General features: G+C 45.0%; 1 protein-coding gene across 10 annotated transcripts in view; it reads right to left on the bottom strand.

Moving 5' to 3' along the window:
• Window positions 1-23938, bottom strand: part of MVB12B (multivesicular body subunit 12B) — a 223919-nt gene that overhangs the window by 101671 nt on the left and 98310 nt on the right. For 9 of the 10 annotated variants that reach the window (XM_077850703.1, XM_077850704.1, XM_077850699.1 and 6 more), the window contains 3 exons: window positions 21216-21312; window positions 14085-14214; window positions 10098-10220 (listed from right to left, as the gene is read on the bottom strand). In XM_077850703.1, coding sequence (XP_077706829.1) covers window positions 10098-10220; window positions 14085-14214; window positions 21216-21312 — 350 coding nt within the window. Of the gene's footprint in view, window positions 1-10097; window positions 10221-14084; window positions 14215-17674; window positions 17819-21215; window positions 21313-23938 lie in introns of those variants that run through there. The other variant, XM_077850705.1, reaches the window with a different exon arrangement.

The following is a 23938-nucleotide window of genomic DNA, read 5'->3' as shown; positions in this document are numbered from 1 at the left end:
AAAAGAAATGAAGAAAAAAGCGAAGTCTGGGACCCAGGGCACTGCACTTCCATTCCAGTTGATCTAGTCTAATCTTATAAACTGAAATATTTAAAGAGTCTCTAAACCTCACTGACCCTACTTTTAAAAACGAGGAACATATGGGCACTTCTAGCTTTTCATCTTCTTCCAGCCTACTAAAATATCCGCTTTTCCAAAATTCAAGAGCAGGGAGACTGCCAAACTCAGATCCATAAAAGGCTACGTGCGTGAGAGTGCAGGGTGGGCAGGGAACAGTCCGAGCAGAAAACAACAAACTCTAACAAAGAATCAAAGGCGCATTCTTCTTCTTGCTCAATCTCAGAAGCTGTGGAAAACAATTTGTTTAGCAAAATAAAGCAATGACTAATAAGGAGGTGCAATGCAGACCATGGTCTGGAATGGCTTATGGCTAACGTTTGGTGCCTGGTGAGGCTGCAGGGGACACTGAGGTGAAGACCTAAAATTCAGGCAGGGATGGATGGTGGAACCAGGCTCCAGCCCTGGCTCCTCTGAGTCCTGATGCTCTGCCCTTGGGTCAGCCGCCACCTCTTCCCGATGCAGCTTGCCCATTTCTTAAAGGCTTTGCTCATTCCCATTATGCACCTCATTGCATGATTATAAAGATGAAAATGATATCTATAAAGTGTTTGTACAATGCCTGGCACAAGACACTAAAAAAAAAACTGTAGCTGAAATGATGATAATAATTTTATTTATTCTAATAATTATTAACATTATTATTCAACTGGAAACAAAACATCTGCTCAAGAAAGATATTCAAGTTGAATGTTACCCTACCCACAGGCAAAAACCCAACCCAAATAAAATTCTAGGGGCCTTTTAAAAGTTACTGCAAGCAAAGGATTTTTATTAAATATCCAAATTAATAATTGAAACCCTGCCTTGAAATAGAATAGCACTGGGATGGGAGTGGGTGGGTAAAATGGGAAATTTCACTTAACACCTATTTTTACTTTGTTCAGTGGCTAGATTTACACTGAGAGATCCAGGTGAAATATTCCACGGAGCTACCTGCAAATAGACTGTCAGCTTCCACTCTGATAAAAGGTAAAATATCCTCCTCTAAATGGCCTGGTTCACAAAACCGACCCTAAAGTGAACTGATAAATCTGTTCTGACACATGGAAAACTATTTTCATAATACTGAAAAAAGGCCTTTCTCCAAACCCTGGAGCTTAAACCTGTATAAAGAGCCCGCGCGTGCTCGCGGACCAGGCACGGGAGATCATTTCACATTTACAACCCTGCTTCCAGGACAACAACAAAAGCACACATCACCGTCATAACCACTGAGAAAAATAAGACACTCACAGAGTCACAGAAATTACAAAGATACCACGTTTACGAGCAGCAAATACCTCATCAAAACCTGATGTGTAAAAGTGAAAGCCAGGAAGGCCAGCTCTGAGGTGGAAGCTGTATTGACTAGTAGTCAATTCTTCATTAAATAGAAGCTCTGACTTCCCAAGAAGCCATATTAAAAATTAATATCAAAAAGTGTATTGCTCAGCCTAAACTCATCATTCATATCCAACAACACCAAACTGCATTCTAATGAAATTTTCCCTTCAAAATTATTCTGACACCACAAGCGAGGTGGGATCCTGTTGCAAACGCAGTCACAGCTCTGTGACACAAGCATTTTAAAGATATTCTGAGAATCCTCCCCAGGAGGTCTCCTTCACACCGCTCCCATGATCGCCAGGATCAAACTGCTTGTAACCCTGCTTCATCGAGGGCTCTGAAACCATTCGAGGGAGCTGTGCCACCAGGACCCTGTCGTGTATGGCCTCCACAAGTTCTCCTCAGCCACTCTCTATTGCCCTGGTGGGCTGGGCCCTGGCCAGCGTTCACACGTCTCCTAAAAGGGTGTCAATGCAGACAGCATGGGCAGCTTCCAACCAGAGGAGGCTAGAGAAGACTATGGGCTCCTCCACCCACACCTGCACACGCCAGGAAGTCCTTGGCTCCCAGCTGCTGCTCAGGAGCCTGGAGAGGCTGAGTGTGAAGACAGCTGGGACACCTGGGTGGCTGCTTCACAGCTAGGGACCCTGTGGCCGGGAGCATCAGGGCCCAGTCTGTAAGCCACAGGCAGCCGTGGGGGGGTTCAAATCCTCACTCAGTAGCTGTGTGACCTTGGGAAAGGATTTAACCTCCTTGGTCTCAGTTTCCTCATTTTAAAGTGGATGTGATGATAGTGGCCTACTTAGAGAGCTATTATGAGGATTAAATGAACTCTTATTTGTAAATCACTGGAAAGTGCTGGACACTTAGCAGGTATAATGTAAGTCTCTACTGGCTGGCTATCTTTCTGGCAGAATAGATGGACAGAGGGATTGAGAAGTATATGAATATCTGGTTCTTTGTCTCTAAAGCAGTTCACTTTATATATTCAACAGATATTCCAAGTACTTCCCATGTGCCAGGCACCCGGTGTTCAAAGGTCACTCCACTGAAACTTGCAGAATTAAGAGAGAGGACACAGTTGAAAGTAAGTTTCATACTAAGTTTCCATACACGGGAGCACGATGTTATCATCTGTATTTCTGTGTGACTAGCCTTTTTCTGAAACTTTAAAGGACAGAAAGGAAAAGGAAAAAAAAAAAAAAAAAAAAAAAAAGCCAGCAAACCTATTCATAAGACCAAACATAAATACATGTAACAATGACAGGAAAATGTGAAATGCCAAATTGTCTGATGGGAGCAGCCGGAGGAGGGGAAGGGAGAAAACAGCCTAGGCCGGGCTTTCTAGAAGGGGTGAAGGCTACCCCAGGCCGGAAGGTGGATAGGACCAAAACTCTGATTTCTGGAGTCTGGTCTGCCCCTTCCTGGAGGACAGGGGCAGGCACGGGCCGAGATACATAGCAATGGCCACAGCAGAGATGGATCCTGTCCTCAGGAGTCAAGAGGAGAATCATCTGATTAATGCAAGATGATGTGGGAGGTAAGTCAGATAATAGGAAGCCAGCAAAGGTTCCAGAAAGAAAAAAGAACATGTGCAAATCTGGAAACCCCAACAGGACAGCAGTCAACCTAGGGCTTTAATGTTCTTGGCAAAGAATGTAAAGGTGAGCTACTGAAATAAAGCCTCAGCCCCAGGAAGTTCAACCTCAAGTCTAACTTTGACTTAAATCAGTGTTCAGGTCTGACCCCATGGACAGCCCTTCTCAGAGACACCCCTGGCTGCTGGCACTTGTGAATGCACTGGATTGAAAGTGCCAATGGAAAAGAGAAGGGAACTCAAGTGTACAGTGTTGGTGCTTGGGCTGTGTGAAAAACATCTGCATTAAGTCTTCATCTTCAAAGGGGTGACACAGCAAGGAAGGATATGAAAATGTGTATCCCATCTTCAAAGCTAAATAAACAATATGTGTGGTTTTCGTGTGAAGGAAAAGAAAGTCTAATGATCCCAAGGGAAGCCAGACCCACAGTTGGGCCTGGGCATGTCGTGTGGAGGGGCAAGGGTCTGAAGGCCCTTGCAGGAAGAGCCAGCCCCAAGCCCTCTGTCAGTGGGCCACAGCAGAGGGTTCCCCTGGAGCTCCCATACCCCAAAACTGTCTCTCATTCATATGGGAGTGAGCACGGAATCCAGGTCACACAGTGTTTACTACTATGGGGGAGGAAATGAAATCCCTGGAATCGGCTCTTGGCTTCTAATCTCACCTTGTTGCAGGACAAACAATCCTTCTCATAAATGAGGAACTTTAAAGAGAAGAGCTTTCAACTCTGGAATCCCCTTCACTCCCCTAGGCTAAGGCTTCTCCTCCTCCATGAAACCTGTAAGACAGGAAAACCGGCCGAGCCTCCAGACCAGCAAGGTCTCCAGTGCCAAGCTTTCCACCTCTCCTCAACAGGGAAAACCTGGCCTCCCTGGTGGGTGCCATCCCGGGCCTCCGATTCAAGTCCTGCAACAACAGGGCAGGTGACACATGTCCTCTGCAGCACAAAGCCCATCTTTTCACTGAACGCTGACAGGGGCTTAGCCAACAGGATGCCAGTCAGTGCTCGGAGGCTCCCTCCCAGTTGCTGGCTTATTCTGTGGGTTGATCAAGTGGCGGAGTTGATCCCACGTCCCCAGGAAGGTGGGGTCAGGGAGGCTGGCAGGGACACATAGTACAGCGGCTCATGGGTTTCTGATGACAATGGCTGTGATAGGGGTGGGGGGGCGGTGGCGAGCCTGGGCATGCACAGCCTGAATTCCAGATCCTCGCAGTGTGATTGTCTCTCTCCTTTAGGAAGAGCCATTAACCTTTCAGATGACAGCCCCAGGATTGGAGTGACGGAACGGTTTTTGAGGTCAGCAAGGATCTATGTTCTCAAAACCTGACATCGACATGCAAAAGTTGTGACTGAATCCTGGTGTCCCTGAGAGAAAGACTAAATGCATGTGACAGATCTTCTGCAATCAAAATGCCCCATTTCCCAGAGTATCTGTCACAGATTGATAACATCCACGCAAAAAGTTAAGAACAATTATGTCTGTCACTAAGAAACATACTTTGGAACCTGTGACTGACAACTCACTGGGAGCTGACAAATCACCAGAAGATTACCGGAACAACTCAGGGCAGCGCCATGTGTCTTGTAAGGGAGGCTCAGCCCCGCCTGGCACCTGGGAGAGGCTCCCCTGAGGCTGCACTTCTCAGGTGGAGGCTGTGGGGCAGGACTCAAGAGCTGGCAAAGTGGTGAGTGCTATGCAACTTAGGGGAGGATGGGGTGGGGCACTTTCTCCTGGGGGAGGGACAATGTCCCCAGCAGGATCATAGGACATACCCGTAGCCTGAGGTGGCACCTTCTCCTTCAGAAGTGCAGAGTGCAAGACTCATGCCAACGTGCAGGCCTGAGCTACTAGTGGAGCTACTAGAACCACACACTCCCATCTTTTCTAGGACAGCCCAAGCCCTGGGTCCACATAAGGTAGAAATGCCAGAACTCTGGAGTCCAGACTACCAATTTTGCATGGACTCTGAAAGGGGCAAAATACATGCAAGACACGGGGTCAGCACAGCCGGGGGCCCTCTGTGCACCCCACCCCAGGGAGGGGGCCACACTGCCCTCTGCAGCTCTCTGAGCCTCTTCCCAGACACCAAGCATTGATGAGCAGAAGGGGACAGTGGCCACAAGTCAGATGATGAGGAAGTGCTGAAAGCTGCACACACAGACCCTGGTGACAAGCACCCACCAACTCTGCACCCTCCTCACCGGCTGGAGCTTCTCAGAGTCACCCTTGGCAAGATGTCTGCAGGACCTACCATGCAAGTCTGCGGAGTCTGAATTTTTTTTTTCCTCAAGTAGGCTCCACACCCAGCGTGGAGCCCCATGTAGCGCTTGAACCCATGACCCTGACATCAAGACCTGAGTTGAGGTCAAGTTTCAGACATTTAAGCCACTGAGCCACCCAGGCACCCCAGGAGTCTGAATTTTTGAGGGTGGGGACAAGACAAACCTAAATAAGGCTTATAAAGAACCCCTGCAGGTCTAAAAATCCAACTGTTTGAAAGCTGCCGGAGGTTGGGAGCACACAACCTCTGGAGTGTGCTTCTTCAGTGCCATGGGATTTTTGCCTTTGGGGAATTCTTTCTTAATTTTTGGAACATGTTAAGCCTAAATCTAGCATCTTAAAACTTCCGTCCATTTGATCTAATTTTTGTCTTGTGGGGCTGCCTAATGACCCATCCCCACCTGGAAACACTTCTTTCTCTTCTACAGCTTGACTATATAAACACCTGAAGCCAGCTGCCCTATCTCTCCTCAGGTCAAAACAGCAATTCCTCGTACCCAAATTCAGTACTTAATTTGGGTAACTTTTACAAGGTGGTGCATGGCAGTGGACGTGACCCTCCCAATGAACCTGACAGGTGTGGGACACTACCTCCTGGACATGCTGGGCAAACTGGGCTGAGTTCCACGCAACCCCAGTTCATGCCCAGCCTGGTCACTGCACACAAATCACCGCCTTAGCAGGTCTCCTCATTGCGGTTCTTGTGCAATTGTTTTTTTTTTTTAACCTGGGGTGGGGGGTGGGATGTGCTGTCTGTTTCCACCCATCACCTTTCATCTCCTGGTTCCAGTAGGATGTTCTAGCTGTAGAGGAGATGCAGGGTATTGATTCTGTCATTCAGCACATCAGCTCTCCCTAATGGCTCTGTGTCATCTGCAAATTTGATAAGTGTACCTCTGATGTCTTTATCAAGGCACTGGTTCCACTGTTCAGCAAGCCAGGGGGGCAGCAGTCCACTAGGGGCCCCCTCCTGGGATGACATGAAGTCATTCATTTATCCACACTCCGGGGCAACCGGTGCTCTATCAATTGTGAATCCACCTTCCTCCCAGATATTTTCCAAACCTTGGAACTAGCAGCAGCAGAAGCACCTTTAAGAGCTGGTGTGTGAGAGGAGCAGGGGCTGCTCTGGTTGAAGTGGGAAGATGTTTCTTGTACCTACACTCTGCCCCAAGGCAGCAGCATGGAAGAGAAGCAGAAAAGCCTGGATCTGCCGACCAACTGACCACTTGTATGTAACAGGCTGACTTGCAAGTTGAGGCCAGCTCGTCAGACAGATGGGGAGATGGGACCATGCCTCAGCCCCAAGGCCAGTCCTTGCTGATCAGGGTGCATGAAGCAGACAGGTAGAGGGTGGAGCAGCACTGATACCCAGGGAGAAAGGTGGCATGCCCTTCTCACTGGGAAGTGGTCAGGAAAGTTGTGCAGAGATGTATGCAGGTGAGGTGAAGAATCATTGAATGAGGAAGAGCTCTGCCGAGATGGGTCATCCTGCCTTTTGCCACGAACTTTATCAAACATTTCGCTTGATTCCCTGGATACAGCCAAAGGGGCTCCCTCACCTCTCTAGGGGCCTGGCCATTCTGAAAGGACAACCCCAGAGCTGGCATTCTCTGCAGCAAGAGAGGAAGGAAACAGGCAGAAAGCACTTGTTCCCAGGGCCGACACTTGCCTCTGAAAGGAGAGGGCAGTTCTGCCAGGACTCATCTACTCTGAAAAAGTCCACCTACTGAGCCTTTTGCCTGAAATAAGCTGGGGATAACAGCTCTCCAAAAAATGGAATGGAATTCTTTGAAATATGAGTGACAACATGAGAAATGGAGGCAGAACACGTTTTTAACTTTTGAGACAAAAGCTTGAGTTCAAGCAGGCAACAAGGTCTGCTGCTGGCCCTTCTGTTGGTCCCTTGCAATCTGCAGAGGGATATGCTGGGAAAGAGGCCTGTAGTCCCTTGCTCGGAACAAGCAGGCCAGCCCTCCTGGCCACCTCCAAATCTGGTCAGTAGAGGGCACTGCATCACCACACTCTCTCTCCAACCCCTGCTTTGCCACCGGATCCTTGCAACCACACAAAAGACCACACTTGGAAGTATTTCTAATGCTTATGCTCTAATCAGAGAAGGACCCAAGGAGTGCTTAGGGATTCACGAGTCATCAGGGGCAGGGAGGCTGCAGCAGAGGGTCCTAGGCTGTTGGAGAAGCATTTGCTGCAAGACTGAATGCATGCCTGGATCTGGATGGAGCGCTTAGGAGGTAACAGGAACTGGACACGGTTCCTGACCTCAAGGAGTTCAAGATGTGACCAAAACCCAAGGTGAAGGCATGATGGCTGGGAAGAAGCATTCAGAGAGGAAAACCCAGCCCCAAGGTGTTCAGGGAAGGCTTCCTGGAAGAGGAGGCATTTGAGCTGACATCTAAGGCAGGTGATTTGACACACTGTTCCACAGGTGTCCACATGAGCAAAGGCACAGAAACATGAAAAAGGAAGGGCAGAAGAGACAACCAGTTGAGCTTAAAATCTGAAACTTAGGAATGGGGGAGAGAAGAGGTCTTGGGGGCTGGATTTGGAAGCCTATACCCTATGGGCCCACTGCAGACCCCCACACAGGATAACAAGCAGCTCACCACCAGAGAGAAAGCGCTCCGATTCCTCTGCTGGAAAGAAGGCAGACCTCAAGCTTCAAGAAAGTAAGATGCTCATCATTTCATAAACCTTCAGTGTAAATTGAGTGAAACATCAGCACTTCATTTTTAAAAGTCAAAGGTACTGAGTAGGAAAACAATACAAAAAGCAAAGACGTCAAACCTCCCCCAAGGCATTAGGAGGGCTCACAGAGATGTGCATGCCACCTGGAAATTATTGCCCAGTAATGGGAGAGGAGAGCTTGGGGCAGACAAGTGGTGTTTACTGGGAAGCATTAGTGTGACATTTGGTGATCCTATTGCATACTGTTGGACTTAACTCAGTCACGTGGGAATACATTTTATATGGACAATTTTAACATGTGTTTCATTTGGTAGGTAAAGCAAAACTGATCCAATTCCCTTGGAGCCATTGTAAACCACAAACTGTACAAGTTTTGCATAAAATATATAAACCTTATAAACCCCTTGTTCTGACACACTACCTTCCATTCTGCCCAGCTCCCTGTGGCCTGTGTTCTAGGGCCCTCTGGCTGACTGGCAAGCTTCTGAGGAAGTTGCTCTTCCTGCTTAACAGGGAGAATCAGTGCTCTTTATCCAACACAAAGTTATAACCTGCCTGGAGGTGGGGCCCACATCTAGGCCCTTCCAGGCTATGTGATGTCAATGGGAAGCAGCTGTGACCACTCTAAGGCTATGGTTTGAGCTGGCCCAAGCACAGGTGACAGGCCTGAGCTGACCCCTAGCACAGCTAACAGTGACAGCAGCTGTGCTGGTGCCCTGGGTATTGAGAAAGGAACATGAAAATGCTGAGTTGAGCAGTGGCAAGCCTTGTACTCTGAAACTGGAGACACTCCACTGCTCAGTCTGACTCTGGGGAGCTCAGTGGCTCTTCCTACCAAAGTGAGACTAACAACTACTTGTCAAGTTTCAGGAGACTCAGGGTAGTCAAGTTGAAGTATCATTCTGGGTTGGTGGAAACTGTCACGAGAAAGACCAGACTGTCTTTATGGGGTATGTCCCAAAGGACAGAGTCCTCTGAGTTGCTGGCTCACGACAGTGGCACTCTTCTAAGGTGGGGGCATACCCTCAATTAGAGGAGCAGCCCGAAGAGAATCTGTGGCTTCCCCACCCTCTCCTCTACACTTCCTGGTGCCCGGGAGGAGCTCCACAGTCTATTCCTGACAGACATTGTTCATCTTTCTTTATCCATGTGGAAGCTTTCAGACTCATTCTCATGTATGTGATATCAGCCCTCAAACAGCACTGCCTTACCAATTCTTGTTTTATTTACTTTTGTAATTCATTTTTCAAATTTAATCCCTCATTGTTTGTTTCTTGCCCTCAAATAATTCAGTACTAGTAAGGCAGTGGATATTTTTTATTATTGAACTATAGTTGACATATAATGTTGTATTAGTTTCAGGTGCACAACATAAGAAATCAACAATTCCCGACATTATGAAATGCTCACCATGATAAGTACTGAGAGGTAAGAGGTTTTTTTAATTTGAAAAGATTCTTTTTATCACCTGCTTTTTTGCAGAGACCATTACTACCTCTATTAAAACTGAAATCAGATGCAGAGTGACCAGTTTGCTCACCCAAATTTCTTTGTGGAATTACTGAAACCAACATCTCCTGAAAACCTTCTCACAATTCTCTCAAACCCAAACTACCCATTTCTTGGTCTGTGGCTCCCTGGGAAAAAAAAAAAAACGATATGAAAATGAACAAAATTACTTACCAGCCCTCCAATGAGCTATTGACCAAGGCAGAGAAGGAACTCTACCTTCTTATGGCCAGAGTTCCCAACCACATGGCTACAAATCATGTGTTTGTGTGCAGCTATGAACTCTTTAGAATAAATTGCAAGCCAATTTAAAGTTGCATATTCTGCTGTCTTTGGAGCCTGCAGAATACGTACAAGACAGAATACAGAATGGCCTTCACATTCATGTAATGCAAATATTTCTAATTGGATTTTTAAAAAATCTCCTCTAGTGGTGTATTGCTTCTGCAGTTTACAGTAGATAGGAGGTGAGGGTGTTTTAAAATGTTCTGCAGTGAGACTCAAGACCACATCACTGTGACATGCATAGCAGCACAAGACACCACTGACGAGGCCTCACCTGGGGAGGTTGGGGGCTGGGGTGGAAGCAGCTGATGACTGGGAAGGTGTTGTGGGTTGAGATGAGTCATGATTCCTTGGTACTTTGCCCATTCGATACCAGATCCCCATGCTGTTCAGTTCCCTATAGGAGAAAAGAGAAATATTCATGGTGCGGTTCAAAACAAAGCATTTACCTGAGCAATAAAGCAAACCAACTCATTCAAAAGAATCAGAGCCTCAAACACCAAGGAGTCGACTCTTGCCCACCAAGATCAGTTACATCACCTCCCTTGGTGCTCTGGGTATCAGGGTTCAGAGCCTGAAGGGAAGTCAGCTGCCCCAACAAGGCAGGCTCTCTGATATGCCACTTTACCTACCCTGGAGCCTGCCTTCCTGTATACTATGGACATTTTCCTTGGTACTCAGTCTTCAAAATTCTTTTTATTTTGCCACTTCATTATGGGTAATTATGTAGTAATCCACTTCAAGTACTTTATATGGTTAGGGTGAGACAGGTGGGGAAACAATGGGTGAATGGATGCATGTGTCTGTATTGTTTTTGTTTTTTAAGATTTTATTGATTTGAGAGAGAGACAGAAGAGAGAGAGAGAGAGAGAGAGAGAGAATGAGAGCCCATGAGTGGGGAAGGGAAGGGGCAGGGGGAGAAAGAGAAGAAGGCTCCCCGCTGAGCAGGGAGCCCAACTCAGGGCTGATCCAAGGACCCCAGGATCATGACCTGAGCAGAAGGCAGATGCTTAACCGACTGAGCCCTCCAGGCACCCCCATGTGCCTGTTTTTGTTTTTGTTTTGTTTTGTTTTGTTTTTACCTGTTAGGGGAATTAGCTGCACCCTGCTCAAGGACATGTCCCAACTTCTGGATAAAGCTCCTACTGCCTGGATGTCACCTGCAGTTGGCTTCATTCTTGGGGGCAGCTGAGGAGACCTCTTTGAACCACAAAGCCTGAGGCATGTGCCCCACAGGCCACTACAACCAAGAGTGGTCACAAAAGGGCTTAACAGATGCCACATCAGGTCTCCTGTTCCCTGATGTGCACACTTACCTCACCCTATTAGGAGTGTTTATGAGACAGGTTTGGTCTTAGGAACTGGAATGGGATTATTTTAGCCACATCCAACTTGAAATGTCTCAACTGCCCCATAGGACTGCATCTCATCAAATGATGAAGACATATTTATTCAGTGGAGACTTTTGGTAGCTTCTCAGGAACTATCCTAAACCATGATCATGTCTCATCAGAGGGCTGATACCCCTCACTCTCTGTTCCATCACACCTCAGCATGGCCACAGGGTCTCAACCTGGGAGAGGCTGCTCTCAGACTCAGATTTGGCTCTTCCAGTGGACAACCCTGAACTCTTGCAGAGTAATGTATGTGCTCATTAAAAAAAAAAAAATTTATTTTTTTCATGAGACACAGAGAGAGGCAGAGACACAGGCAGAGGGAGAAGCAGACTCCATGCAGGGAGCCTGATGCTAGACTCGATTCCAGGACCCTGGGATCACAACCTGAGCCAAAGACAGATGCTCAACCACTGAGCCACCAAGGTGTCCCTATATGTGCTCATTCTTAAGAAAAAGGTGACTCAGAGTTCTGGAGACTGTTCTTTTTTCCTTCCTTAAAAATAACACTGGAATCGTCTTCTTCTGGAAAGGAATTTTTGCCCTAAGATGATGCAAAATGTGCTTTACTTAGCAATCTTTTCAAAAGATATAAAAAAAAAAAAAAAGATTCTAGTTTTGACTATCAAGACATATGTGGTAACCATCTATTCTTCAGAATTGTTTAAATTGTTAAAAATGGAGTGTCTTAAAGCATGATAGCTTGTAATTAAAAATACATATAGTAACTGAAATTAGACTTTAAAAATTCATTATTAAATTGTTGGTTTCTACTATTTCTATGTAAATGGCTGCTTCTAGGTACCTGAAGTACAGTCATTCTCTTAACTATTTCCTCTTCCTGTAATCCTGTTTATATAATTAGTTTAAACCATGTTGCAAGACTTTGGAGTGTGTAGGAAGGGGATGATCCCAGAATCCTGAGACATTCAGATTTCACAGCCAAAGAGTCTAAACAAACCATCAAGCACCAGGATGCAAATCATCTGTTTATGTGACACCTGCTCCCCAGATGCTTCATGCAAACACACCTCTGGGCCATCACCCACGGGGAGAGACCCAAGGAGAAAGGCTCAGTTTGTAGAGTGAAGACCTGGGATCAGGTGAACAAGAAACAAAACAGCATAACCCAGATCCAGAGGCCATTGCAAAAGCCAAGCAGGAGAACACACCCATGGAGACCCATGAGGAGGAGCAGGATATCTGCAGGGCTGGCCAGAGAGAGAGGGATGCTGAAAATCGTCTAGGGGATTCATGAGCTTGAGAGATCTGAATTTCAGTTGACTGAATATAATGAATATCTTTTATCTTCTGGATATCCAGCATCCATTTAGCTCTCTTTCTGACTCTCTGCCTTCCTTCCATATTTGGGGGGCAATCAGTGCCTCAGTCTTAGCCCCTTGGTTCCAATGGAGCCATGGAGCCAATCCTAATTCCAGCTCAGGCCTGGTTTCTCAGACAATCACACCTTTCCAAGGAGCAGTGATGCGTTCAGGGTCCACAGGACCCCAGTGAGATCAATCAAGAACAGTGAGACTGAATTCTAGAACCTGTTTGAATTATGAAGAACACAGACTTGCTCTTTGCCTCAGAAATTGAACTTGGAGGAAAAGTAGGTGGAGCAATTTCACCACCATTAGTCCACTAGGGGAGAACATGTGGAAGAATGGGATCCATCACATAGAATCAGAGCAAGGAGGTAAACGGGGAAACTAGAACCTAGTGATGTCTCCTGAGCACTTACTTTGAGCCACACCTGAAGCCATCTTGCCCCTGAACTCTGCTGTTATGCCACCCAACAAATTCTTCCTTTTGCTTGAGCCAGCCTGGGTTGGGTTTCCTGCCACTTACAAGCAAGAGTCCAGAGTGAAATCCTGACATTCCCTGTACTTCGTATTTATAAGACAGCTACAGAGTTGGGCCTCTGTGAACAAGACACAGTGGGCCTAGCCCTCAGCTGTCCTCCACTTATGGAAGATGAATATCAGACCAATGAAATGCACAAGGAATTATCATCTAGTCATGTGATATTCATGTTTCTTCCTGACTCAGACCCTCCAGTGGCTCTCCAGCGTGCTTGGAATAAAATCCAAACTGCCGCCATGTTGTATGAGGTCCTGCTAACTGCTCACTCCAAAGCCCAACTCATCCTTGATCACCCATGTCAGCCACACTGAGTTTCTTTCTGCTCCTGAACACACCACACTCAATCCCACCTTTACACTTGCTCTTCTCCTGAGCTTAGAAGGTTCTCCCTTCAAATCTCTACATGGCTGGTTTCTTCTTGACATTTGTATCTCTGCCACATGTCACCTGCCCCCACTGACATCCTCGCTGAAGTAGCCTCCATTCATTGCTGTTTCATTTTTGCCACTGACTGAAATGGTCTCACTCATTTGTTTCTTGTTTGTTGCTTGTCTCCCCTGTTAGAATCCAACTCCACAAGAGCCAGTCTTTGCTTGCTCATTCACCACCATATTCTGAGTCTCTGGCCCAGAGGTACAAATGGGTGCTCCTCAAATTCTAGTGGGGTGAACAAACAATACAGAGAGTTGAGGCTGAGTGGTCAAAAAGGAGAGAACGTCTGGGCCTTTGGGTATGTGGAAAGGCCCCCGAGGAGCCTAAGGATGAACACGCAGAAGGACAAAGGAAGGAAAGATTGTTAGGTGGAGCAAGCAGCATGAACAAAGGCATGGAGAGGTCAAGAACTCCGTGTCTGGACTGGCAACACCATAGCAGAAGGGCAGCGATGAGAGGCAGGTGGCCAAGAGCCTTGTAGGTCACCCAGTCTAAGGACTTCATCCCCAGGAGTGACCTGAGCTCTCTCAGCAGAGAGAAGAGATGACATCTGTGTTACTAAGACTTACCCAATAAACGTGTACTGAGGAGGGGCCTGCTTGGTCCGCCCCATGATCCGAATATCACAAATTGCAGCTTCAGTTGAATCCCGTGGGATAAATTTAATGCACAGCCTCTTTTTTCTAAAAGCCACTTCCTCTGAAGAAAAGGACAAGAAAAGGTATGAATCTTTCACAGATGCCAACATCTCTATTCTGAATGCTGTGTCTCCTGTCACATTCCCTTCCTAGCAGCAGAAGCGACTGGCCATCTGAGTCGCTGGGCTGTACCCCTCCTGCTCTCCACAGAGTGCAGAGGCCATGACTGCAGAGTGGACACCAGTCACCCTACCCTGCATCTGGGACCTGACCTCCTGGCACCCCTGCCAGGAAGGGCTCCCAGGGGTACACACATCTCTGTAAGGAGAAGCAGCTTGGAATAAACCCATAGGGCTGGTTTTTAAATGCCACAGCCACCATCTGCTTGCTGCTAAGGCCATCAGGGACATACGCACAGACCTCTGAGTATTAACACTTTTTGCCATGTGGACTTTTCAAACATTCCCCAAAGTGGGGAGGACAACAGAGGGAATCCACTTGTTCCCGTCAACCAGTTTCAACACTGTCAACAATGGACAAGCTGCTTTTGTCACCTTCCCCCACTTCCTTGTAGTTTTGTTGGAGGATTTAAAACAAATCCCAATACCATGTCATGTCACCCCTCAATATCTCAGTAGGCATCCATAGCAAACAATTTGTTTTAATATGACCAGCAGGCTATTATCATATCTAACAAAATGAACAATGATTCCTTAGTATCAGTCAGTAGATAGTCTATATTCAAGCTTTCTCCATTGTCTCAAAATTACCATTTAACTATTGCTTTGCCTGGATCAAGATCCAAATGATGTCTATGCACTGAATCTGGTTGTTAGGTCTCTTAAGCTCCTTTTATTCTGTTACAAGCTCCCCCTCCCTCCTCTTTCCTTTAGGTTGCTGCTAAGTTGGTGAAATTGGGTCATCCTCCTGTATTTCCTGTGAAGTAGCAGTTAGGGCAAAAGGCTTGATTAGATTCAGGTTAGATTATTTTTTGGTTAGGTAGGAACTCTTCACAAGTGGTGCATATGTGTCCAATGGCATCCTGTCACGAGGCATGGAGTCCAGCTGTGCCACCCTGCATGGGTTCGGTGGTATTGGTCGAGTACTTGGATTAAAGTCCCCAACAACCATTCTTTGAGCAGTGTTTTTATCCCGATGACTGTTGTCTAGATCCATAATCTCATAAAAGTTTTCAAAATGGTGATTTCTAGTTCTGGATTCCTTCTGTATTCATTAGCTGGAATTCTACATAAAAAATAACTTGTCTTCTTCAACTACTTGGTCTCCTTGAAAAAGCTTTGGTATAGGAAAGAGAAATATGTGATTCTTTGCTCTTATTAAGTTTTAGAGCAATGAGAGAAGTGCATTTAAGGCCCTAGCAATCTCCAATGGTGACCTAGCAATCTCCAATGGTGACCAACCAGGTGTTTTTTGTTTGTTCATTTGTGGTTTTTAAGTATGAATTTCAATCAACTGCAGCCACTAGATACATGAGTCAGATGTGCCTGGTTGAAATTCCAACTCTACCATCAGCTCTATGATCTAAGGCAAGTGACTTAATTTCTTTGAGTCTAGGTTTCATTATCTGTAAAAGGAAGTTAATGAAACCCCATTCCAAAGGGATGTTGGGCGGATGAAATGTGATAACACACTACATGCTTCACTTAGACCAGTGCCTGGCACACAGTAAGTGCTCAATAAAGCATAGCCATGAATGCTTTTATCATCATTATTACCAGTAAGCCTCCGGCACACAATTAATGGCAGTGTTTGGCATTGACTTTCAAGACCTTTCACTTCTGGAGCAGGAAGTAAGTTCACTCAAATCAGATAACAAAGGGGCAGGGAAGAACAGTCATGCCATTGGTCTTGGCTTGACCAAAGGGAGATGCCCATCTGTGGTGTTCTCTTATTGTTGACTGGGGGGAGGGTGCTTTTTAAAGAGCCAGGCAGAAACTCAGAAACTTGGTGGGTTCTTTTCAAACCAGGCAAGGAAACTGAGGGCTAGGGGATCATATCTATGAGCTATGGGTAATAATGTCTTGAAGCCAGACCCCAGACATTGAACCCTATGAGACATGGATTGCATTCTGGGGGAAAACACCCATGCCAACATTGCACCTTCAAAAACTATTAGCTGGTAAGACAAGCTAATAGACTTTCCAGACTTTGGAAAGTGTGAAGGTGAGAAAATGCAGGTATATTACTTGCTTTTGCCATGCTGCTCTTTGCTCTATTCCTCCATCTACAGCAATGCGGGGTAAGAGATGGAGCCACTAATTACACATGCTTAAACAAGGCCTAATTTTAAGTAAACATATTATACAGAGTCAATAGAAATGTGTTCAGTCATGCTAATGAACACAGAGAAAGGATACAGCACTTTACTAAAACAAACAGTCTTCCAGTTTTTAAGTACTGTGTGGATAGCAACAAACTATTTTAAATTCATTACAGGAGTCTCATCTCTTTGGCTGACTTTATGAAATCAGGGCCTTAAATGCACTGAAACTGCACAGAGCTGACCACAGGTTAATCTGGTCAGCCTGGGCTCACCTGTGCCCTGGGGAAAGGCTCCAGGAAATGACCATAAAACCCAAATGAACAGGCTCCCCTAAACTCACCCTCCTTGTTAATGAGACACTTCTTGATGACGCCAGGTCCTGCCCTGAGAATGTCCACCGGCAGCAACTGTCATGGGGAAGAGGCTTCCTACCTAGGATCACTGGGGCCCCATCACAACTAGACCACAGGCCCAGGCATGATGCAGCCCTGGCCTCCTCACTTAACTGGTTCAACAAATTAAGAGGAAATGCAGAATGGGAAATCCCTTGTGGCTCTAGAGTATATCAATATAAAGATATTATAAGTCAATTAGTTGTCAAAAATGAACACCAATGCAAATTTTGAAACTAAGAAAAGCATGAAGGAGAAGTGGGAAATTAACAGAAGTCTACAAGGCAATTTTAGTTCCTAAGCAGGCAAGTCATACAAGAATAAGCAAAAGCAGCAAGCAAACACTTTTGAAAATGTTCAGTCTTGCTAATAAATGACATGAAAATTAAATAAAATTAGAACAATAAAACTGAATAAAAATTTAAAACCTATGCTGGCAGGCCTGTGGAAAACAGGCACAAGCCTGTATCATTAGTGGCACTGTGAACTGGTACTTCTGGAAGTTAATTTGGCAACAGAGAGTAATAAAGCTTATCTTTATGGAGCCCATCCTCTGAGCAAGGCACTGCATACAGTAGGTGTCTCTGGTGCCTCAAAAATGAATTAAATGCAGATCTCACCCTCAAAGAAAAAGGTTAAGTAGTGAAGATATGTGGAAAACACGTAAAATGCTATAATGCAAGCTAAAAGCAACATTATGAGGTAGATACTAATCCCCCATTTTACAGATAAGGAAACTGAGACCCAGAAAGATGAAGTCAGTTGCTTGGGGTGCTAAAGCTGTGAGTGGCAAAGCCAAACTCAGAATTAGGGGAGTCTGACTCCAGGGCCCAAGTGCTACTCACCCTCTGCTGAGCCGCAGTGTGTCCTGACAGAGTCGAAGTATGAGGTGAGAAACAGAATCTATGACTTCCTTTGGCTTCTGGGCACTCTAACCTGCAGTGCTTACTTCCCTCCCTCCCTCTACTGAATGTGTGCTGTGCCGGGTGTGATGAAAAGCAGCAAAGAAGGCAGAGGGTCCCTGATCTCTGAGGAGAGCTCCATCTGATTACATTGTAATGCAACTTCCTGTTTTCAGGTCACCCACCAAACTAAGTGCCTGGAGGGAAAGGCCAGTATGTGAGTCAGCCACCATGTCTCTTGCAAAGCCTGTGGTGTTTACATAAGGCATTTATCAATCTTCACTGACTGTGCAGAAGAGCTTGCTTGAAACTGGCATCTAGGGATCAGAGATAGTTTCACACAGGGGGTGCAGAATGAAAGCTCACCCTTGAAAGATTTGGGGTGTGGACACTCAGAGTGGAAGCTTTCCTTCAAGCATTTCGATCAAGCAAATAAGTAGCATCAGGAAAGAAACAAGTGTGAAGAGCGCACAGTGAGTGCCTTGGTTTGCGTAAAGTATAGGGTGCTTGAAGACGAGGAAAATGCTTGTAGAAGAAGGTGGAAGAAGGCGGGAGGAGACCGTAGAGTCCCCGAGACCCAGGAGCCTCCAGTACTTGGAAACTCATCACAAGAAAATCATTCAGAACCTATGTGTACCCAAACTGAGCTATATAGATTCAACACCACTTCTATCAAAATCCCAGGTAGCTTCTTTGGAGAAATAGACTAAGCCTAAAAATTCATATGGGAATTCAAAGGAATAGCCAAAATAGCCAGAATAGCCAAAATAATCTTGAAAAGGAAGAACGAGGGTGAAAGAGTCATACTTCCTGGTTTCAAAACTTGCCACAAAGCCACTGTCATCAAGACTGTGTGGTATTCCACCATTTGCTTCAACGTGGATGGAACTGGAGGGTATTATGCTGAGTGAAATAAGTCAATCGGAGAAGGGCAAACATATGGTCTCATTCATTTGGGGAATATAAATAATAGTGAAAGGGAATAGAAGAAAAGGGAGAAGAAATGGGTAGGAAATATCAGAAAGGGAGACAGAACATGAAGACTCCTAACTCTGGGAAATGAACTAGGGGTGGTGGAAGGGGAGGAGGGCAGGGGGTGGGGGTGAATGGGTGACGGGCACTGAGGGGGGCACGTGACGGGATGAGCACTGGGTGTTATTCTGTATGTTGGCAAATTGAACACCAATAAAAAATAAATTTTTATTAAAAAAAAAAGTGTGGTATTGGTGTGAGGAAAGACATATACAGATCAATGGAAGAGAGCTCAGAGTCCAGAAACAAACTCACATTTATGGTCAACTGATTTTCAACAGGGATGCTGAGACAATTCCATGGGGGAAAGAATAGCCTTTTCGACAAATAGTGCTGGAACAACATGATATTAACATGCAAAAGAATAAAGGTAGACCCCTATCTTATACTATACATAGATGTTAACTCAAAATGGATCAAAGGCATAAGTGTAAGAGTGAAAAATAGAAAATCCTCAGAAAAAAAACGCAGGTATACATCTTAGTGACCTTGGATAAAGCAATGCTTTCTTAGGTATGACACCAAAAACATAAGCAACAAAGGGAAAAAAGTAAATGAATGGAACTCCAACGAAATAAAAACCTTATGTATTTCAAAGGACATCAAGAAAGGGAAAAGAAAACCCACAGAAAGAAAGAAAATTTTGTGAATAATTGATACAGGGCTTATATCTAGAATATGTTAAAATATTTATAACTCAATAATAAAAAGACAATCTAACTTAAAATGCCAAAGGATCAGAAAAGACATTTCTCCAGAGGAGATATAAAAATGGCCAACAAGCACACAAAAATATGCTCAAAACCATTAACCATCAGGAAATGCAGATCAAAACCACGAGAGACTTCATGTCCTCTAAGTTGGCCAGAGTAATAACAACATGTGTTGGTGGACATGTGGAGACACTGGAAGCCTTGTGCACTGTTGGTGGACAGGTGAGGGTCAGAGAGAAATGGGGAGTGACTGCTAATGGGTACAAGTTTTTTGGGGGTGTGTGTATGAAGAAATGTTCTAAAATTAATTGTGGTAGTAGTCACACAATTCTGTGAATACCCTAAAAACCACTGAATTGTACACTTCAAATGGATAAATTAATGGTATATGAGTTATATCTCAATAGAACTGTTATCAACGACATCTGATGCATAAATATATAAAATCTATCTGTAAAAGGCACTTAACCACATGCGATGGACAGGGTGGCACTGTGATTAACAGTATGGCTGGAGTCAGACTTAGGTGTGTCTTCTAGTTACTTCCCCACTTCCAGAAGTGTGATCGTGGATTAGTTCTTCAAACCCTCAGTAGTTGCCATGTCCCATTTTCCTCATATGGGACAGGTATAACAATACCCATCTTCAAACGGGTTTTCTAGAGATCCAGTGACGTCAGGTACTTAAAGCATTTACCTTGGCAGTTAGCATGTGGTAAGTATTGTACTACATATCAGCTATCATGATTATTAGCTAATCCATATAATAACAAGTAAAAGCAAAATGTCCAAAAGTGAGAGCACTAGAAATATGCAATATGTTTTCATGTTGTTTCATGAAAATAACGGCTGTGTGGCATCTATGTAGAAATGCAAAGTCTAGTCTATATGAAATGCTAACGAGAAAATAGCAAAAGATTATGGAAGCAAAATGGGGCTAACTATGGAAAACTGAAGTGTGCATGATGACCAAGACTGAGATACAGGATTTCATAAATGAATCAAGTGTAATAAGGAAAGGATGCTCTGTATTTTTCCATTTACTGCTTCACTGTTGGTGATATCCTAAAGTTGGTGACAGTAACTAAAAATAAAACAAGTTAAGTTATATCAAAATGAGGAGGTTCAACTATCCAGGGATTTTCCAGCATAATTTAATAATTGACAGGCGTGACAAGAGCTTCAAACCCTCCAGGATCCTGAAGAAGCTTCGGTGTGTCAGTGACTTACTTCTGCTGGGTGTGGCTCAGGGGTCAGAGTATTTACTGAAATTGGATCCTGTGTCCTCTAACATGCAGTCTTTCCGATTCTGGCTTTTCTTGTGTGTTCCAAAAGCCAAAAATAAGGACATTATTGCACTTATATTCCTTCGGCGTCTTTGATTTTTTTTCCTTTTGCTTCTGGGTTTTGTGCCAAGCTTGGCTTCAACGACACCAGAGGATGGACTAAGTAGAAACTATACCCAGTTTCACCGTTCTGTTCTTGGGCGAGCCGATTCAGCAGGGAGCCCATTCTAAGAGAAAAGGACATTCTGCTCATTTTCATGCTGCTTCCCAGAACACCACAAACTCCTTGGAGAACCAAGTCAGACACGCATCAAAAGCAGCAGGGTTTATTCATGGGCATGCAGCAAGACCTCCTAAAATGTTCTCAAAGAAAAATGCACATACAAAACATCTAAAAATACACCTGGAGGAAGAAAAATCCCATTGTGATGAGTGGTACTAAAAGGAGACTCACGTGTGTCCACTGTCTCCTGAATTGGGATGAAGCCTACAGGCAGAGTGTCCTTGATGTCAATGAGCTTCATATCCACTAGCACGTTCCCTAAATGACTCTTGGGAAGAAAGAAAAGAGATACAGACTATTAATCTGAACACCCCTGTGGTGGGTTTGCCATTTTGGCTTTGAGATGCATATTTAACACAATGACTCGTGCAGCTTTACGACAGCAGGTTAATTAGAGTAGGTACCACTCTATGTTTCCCAGTGGCAACACAGGGACTCAGGTGGCCCCCGGGAAGGAGCTTCTCTGTGGCACCTCAAAGCCATTCCCTCAGATCCTGCTTTGGTTAGCAAGACTGAGACCCAGGAGACGCTCAAGACATCACCCAGCAGAGGGCAGCTGTGTGCGCTCGTCCTGGGACCAGGCTGCCACTCAGCCAGGAGCTTTGGCTCTGGGGCCAGCTGGCTTTAGACAAAGCACATTCCTGGGGCAGTCACTGCAGCAGGAGAGAGCTGCATCGAAACCTACCAGAGAAACCAATCACGCTCTTGAGATTGCCTGTCTGCATATTGACATACATCTCAGTCGCCAGACGTTCTGTAAAATCCCAAGAATTATAAACTGATACAGACTGAAAAAGTGCTGCTGCCTCAATATTACACATCTGTTAAAATGACATGCAGAAGGGCCTCTTAAAGTTTCTATTTAGTGGTAGCATAGGGGGTCCAGAGTGCGCAGTTTCTGTAACCAGTGCAAAAATATCTTCTGAAGACAGCACACGCCATTCTGTAATTGCAAGAGAGCATCCTTTGAAAACACTCCAGCACTTTTAGCCCACATCTCTGGTTTTGAAATGCTCAGTGCCAGCACTAGCTCAGAGAGCCAATCAGGGAATTCTTATCATCCAAATTCTGCACTATAATCTCTTGTGGCCACTCCATTTTCCTTCCTACTGGTGTATAATGGCACTTTGGGAGGGTCTTTCTTCAACATCTGTCTCATCACAAGAGTTCCAGAGCCACGAGGACCAAAACTATCTGTTACTGCTATATATCCACGTTTAGCATACTTCTTGGCACATAATAGGTGCTCAATTATTATCTACTGAATAACATAATGTTTTGGGGTACGTTTTATCCTGGGTGAGCCAGAGTCAGAAATCAAGTTGGATTTGCTTGGATGAAACAATCTAAGCTGTATCAGTAAAAACAAAAGTATACTAAATAAAAACATTCTAAACCAAAAGCACACAAATGAAATAAACTCTTCAAACTTCACTATGAAGGTCAATGTGTCAAGTATCAACTATGACCAGGGCTTTTATGGCGCTATTGTCACAAAACCATTTCTTTCTCTCAGAACCATTGCGTTTGCCAACTATTTTTTATTATTAAATTTCAGGTAGCTGGGTCTCGAGGAAACAATGCACAGTGCAGTGCGGCTCAGCATGTGGAAACTGGAACGTTACTAATGCAGAATAAATCTCTGATTGTGTAGAAAAGGTATGAACCGTTAACCTAACTTGAAAACATCAGCTGCTTTCAGAATTGCCTGATCTAATCTATCATAATTTCTTTTTTCCTGGCAGTTGCTTTTCCGTGTCATCACTGCTCTCTGCATTGCGAAATTAACAACTGGGTATGTTTTCCTGCCCCAGAGATGGATGGGCATTCATCAATATCCTTCTCAAATGTCTTCTACTTGACAAGTTGGGTTTTACACAAGTCAACTGCAAACCACTTAGCGACCTCACCCTCCACACTCTACAAATGTCGCTGATCATAAAACCAGAACGTCAGTGGTGTGGCCATTAAAAAAAAAAAAAAAAAAAAGCATCAAGAACCGTCCCGTGCATACAAAATGGGAGGCTGTACTGTCAAAGCTTCCCGCAGCCCAAGTGTGGTCCCTCTCTGCGCACAGGGCTGCTGCTGTACGGGGTTTAATACAGTAGGTCTGCGACACCATTAATTTTGCTTGTTCCTCTCCCCTCCCCCATCCCGTGCTCTCTTTCATTTCCTCCTCATAAATATGAAGAACATATTCCCAATCCTTGTTGAGCAAATGATTCATGCCAAAAGCCCAATATGCACTGACTAAGGGTATTTATACTGTCTCTGGTAGCCAGTATTTGCTAGTATACTGTAATTATTTTTGACAACCTTGCATTTAAGGTAGCCACAGATAACCAACTTAATATTCAAATGTTCATAAATCCTTCTGTTTAATATCCTCCCTACCTAATCTATGTACATTATTATTACAGGTAATGCAGAAAGTACAGGGCATGAAAAGTGCAATTAATCTCGATCCTTCCCCAGGAAGCAATGTCATTCCAAAGCCAGGTTTCTCTATTAATAGCATTAAGGGGGGAAAGGAATTTCGGTTCCAAAGGAGTGTCCCAAAACTCCTACACTGGGAGTCTCAAGCCACCTAATTAAGAATCTGCCCAGTCTTGAGATCCCACATCCCTCCTCTACAGTTGTAAAAATATACACTGTGCAAAGTCCTGGCTGTGACAGCAGGGCCAGGATAGACTGGCTGGAGTAGATTGAAATACACCCCATTCCTACTGTGCTCCTGGGCTGGTGAGTAGATCCCTGCTAGCCCCCAAGTAGATCCCTTTGGATCTCACTAAAGGACTTAACAGTTCTTCTGAAAACAAGATGCACCGATTTCCCATACTCCTTCAGAGGGAGAGGCAGGTGCTTCTTCCCGCGGCCCCTCATCCTCCTCCCCC

The sequence above is a fragment of the Canis aureus genome, chromosome 16 (genome assembly GCF_053574225.1).
Source record: "Canis aureus isolate CA01 chromosome 16, VMU_Caureus_v.1.0, whole genome shotgun sequence".
Lineage (NCBI taxonomy): Eukaryota > Metazoa > Chordata > Mammalia > Carnivora > Canidae > Canis > Canis aureus.
Note: the sequence above shows the minus strand (reverse complement) of the source record. Positions and strands in the feature narration are given on the sequence as shown.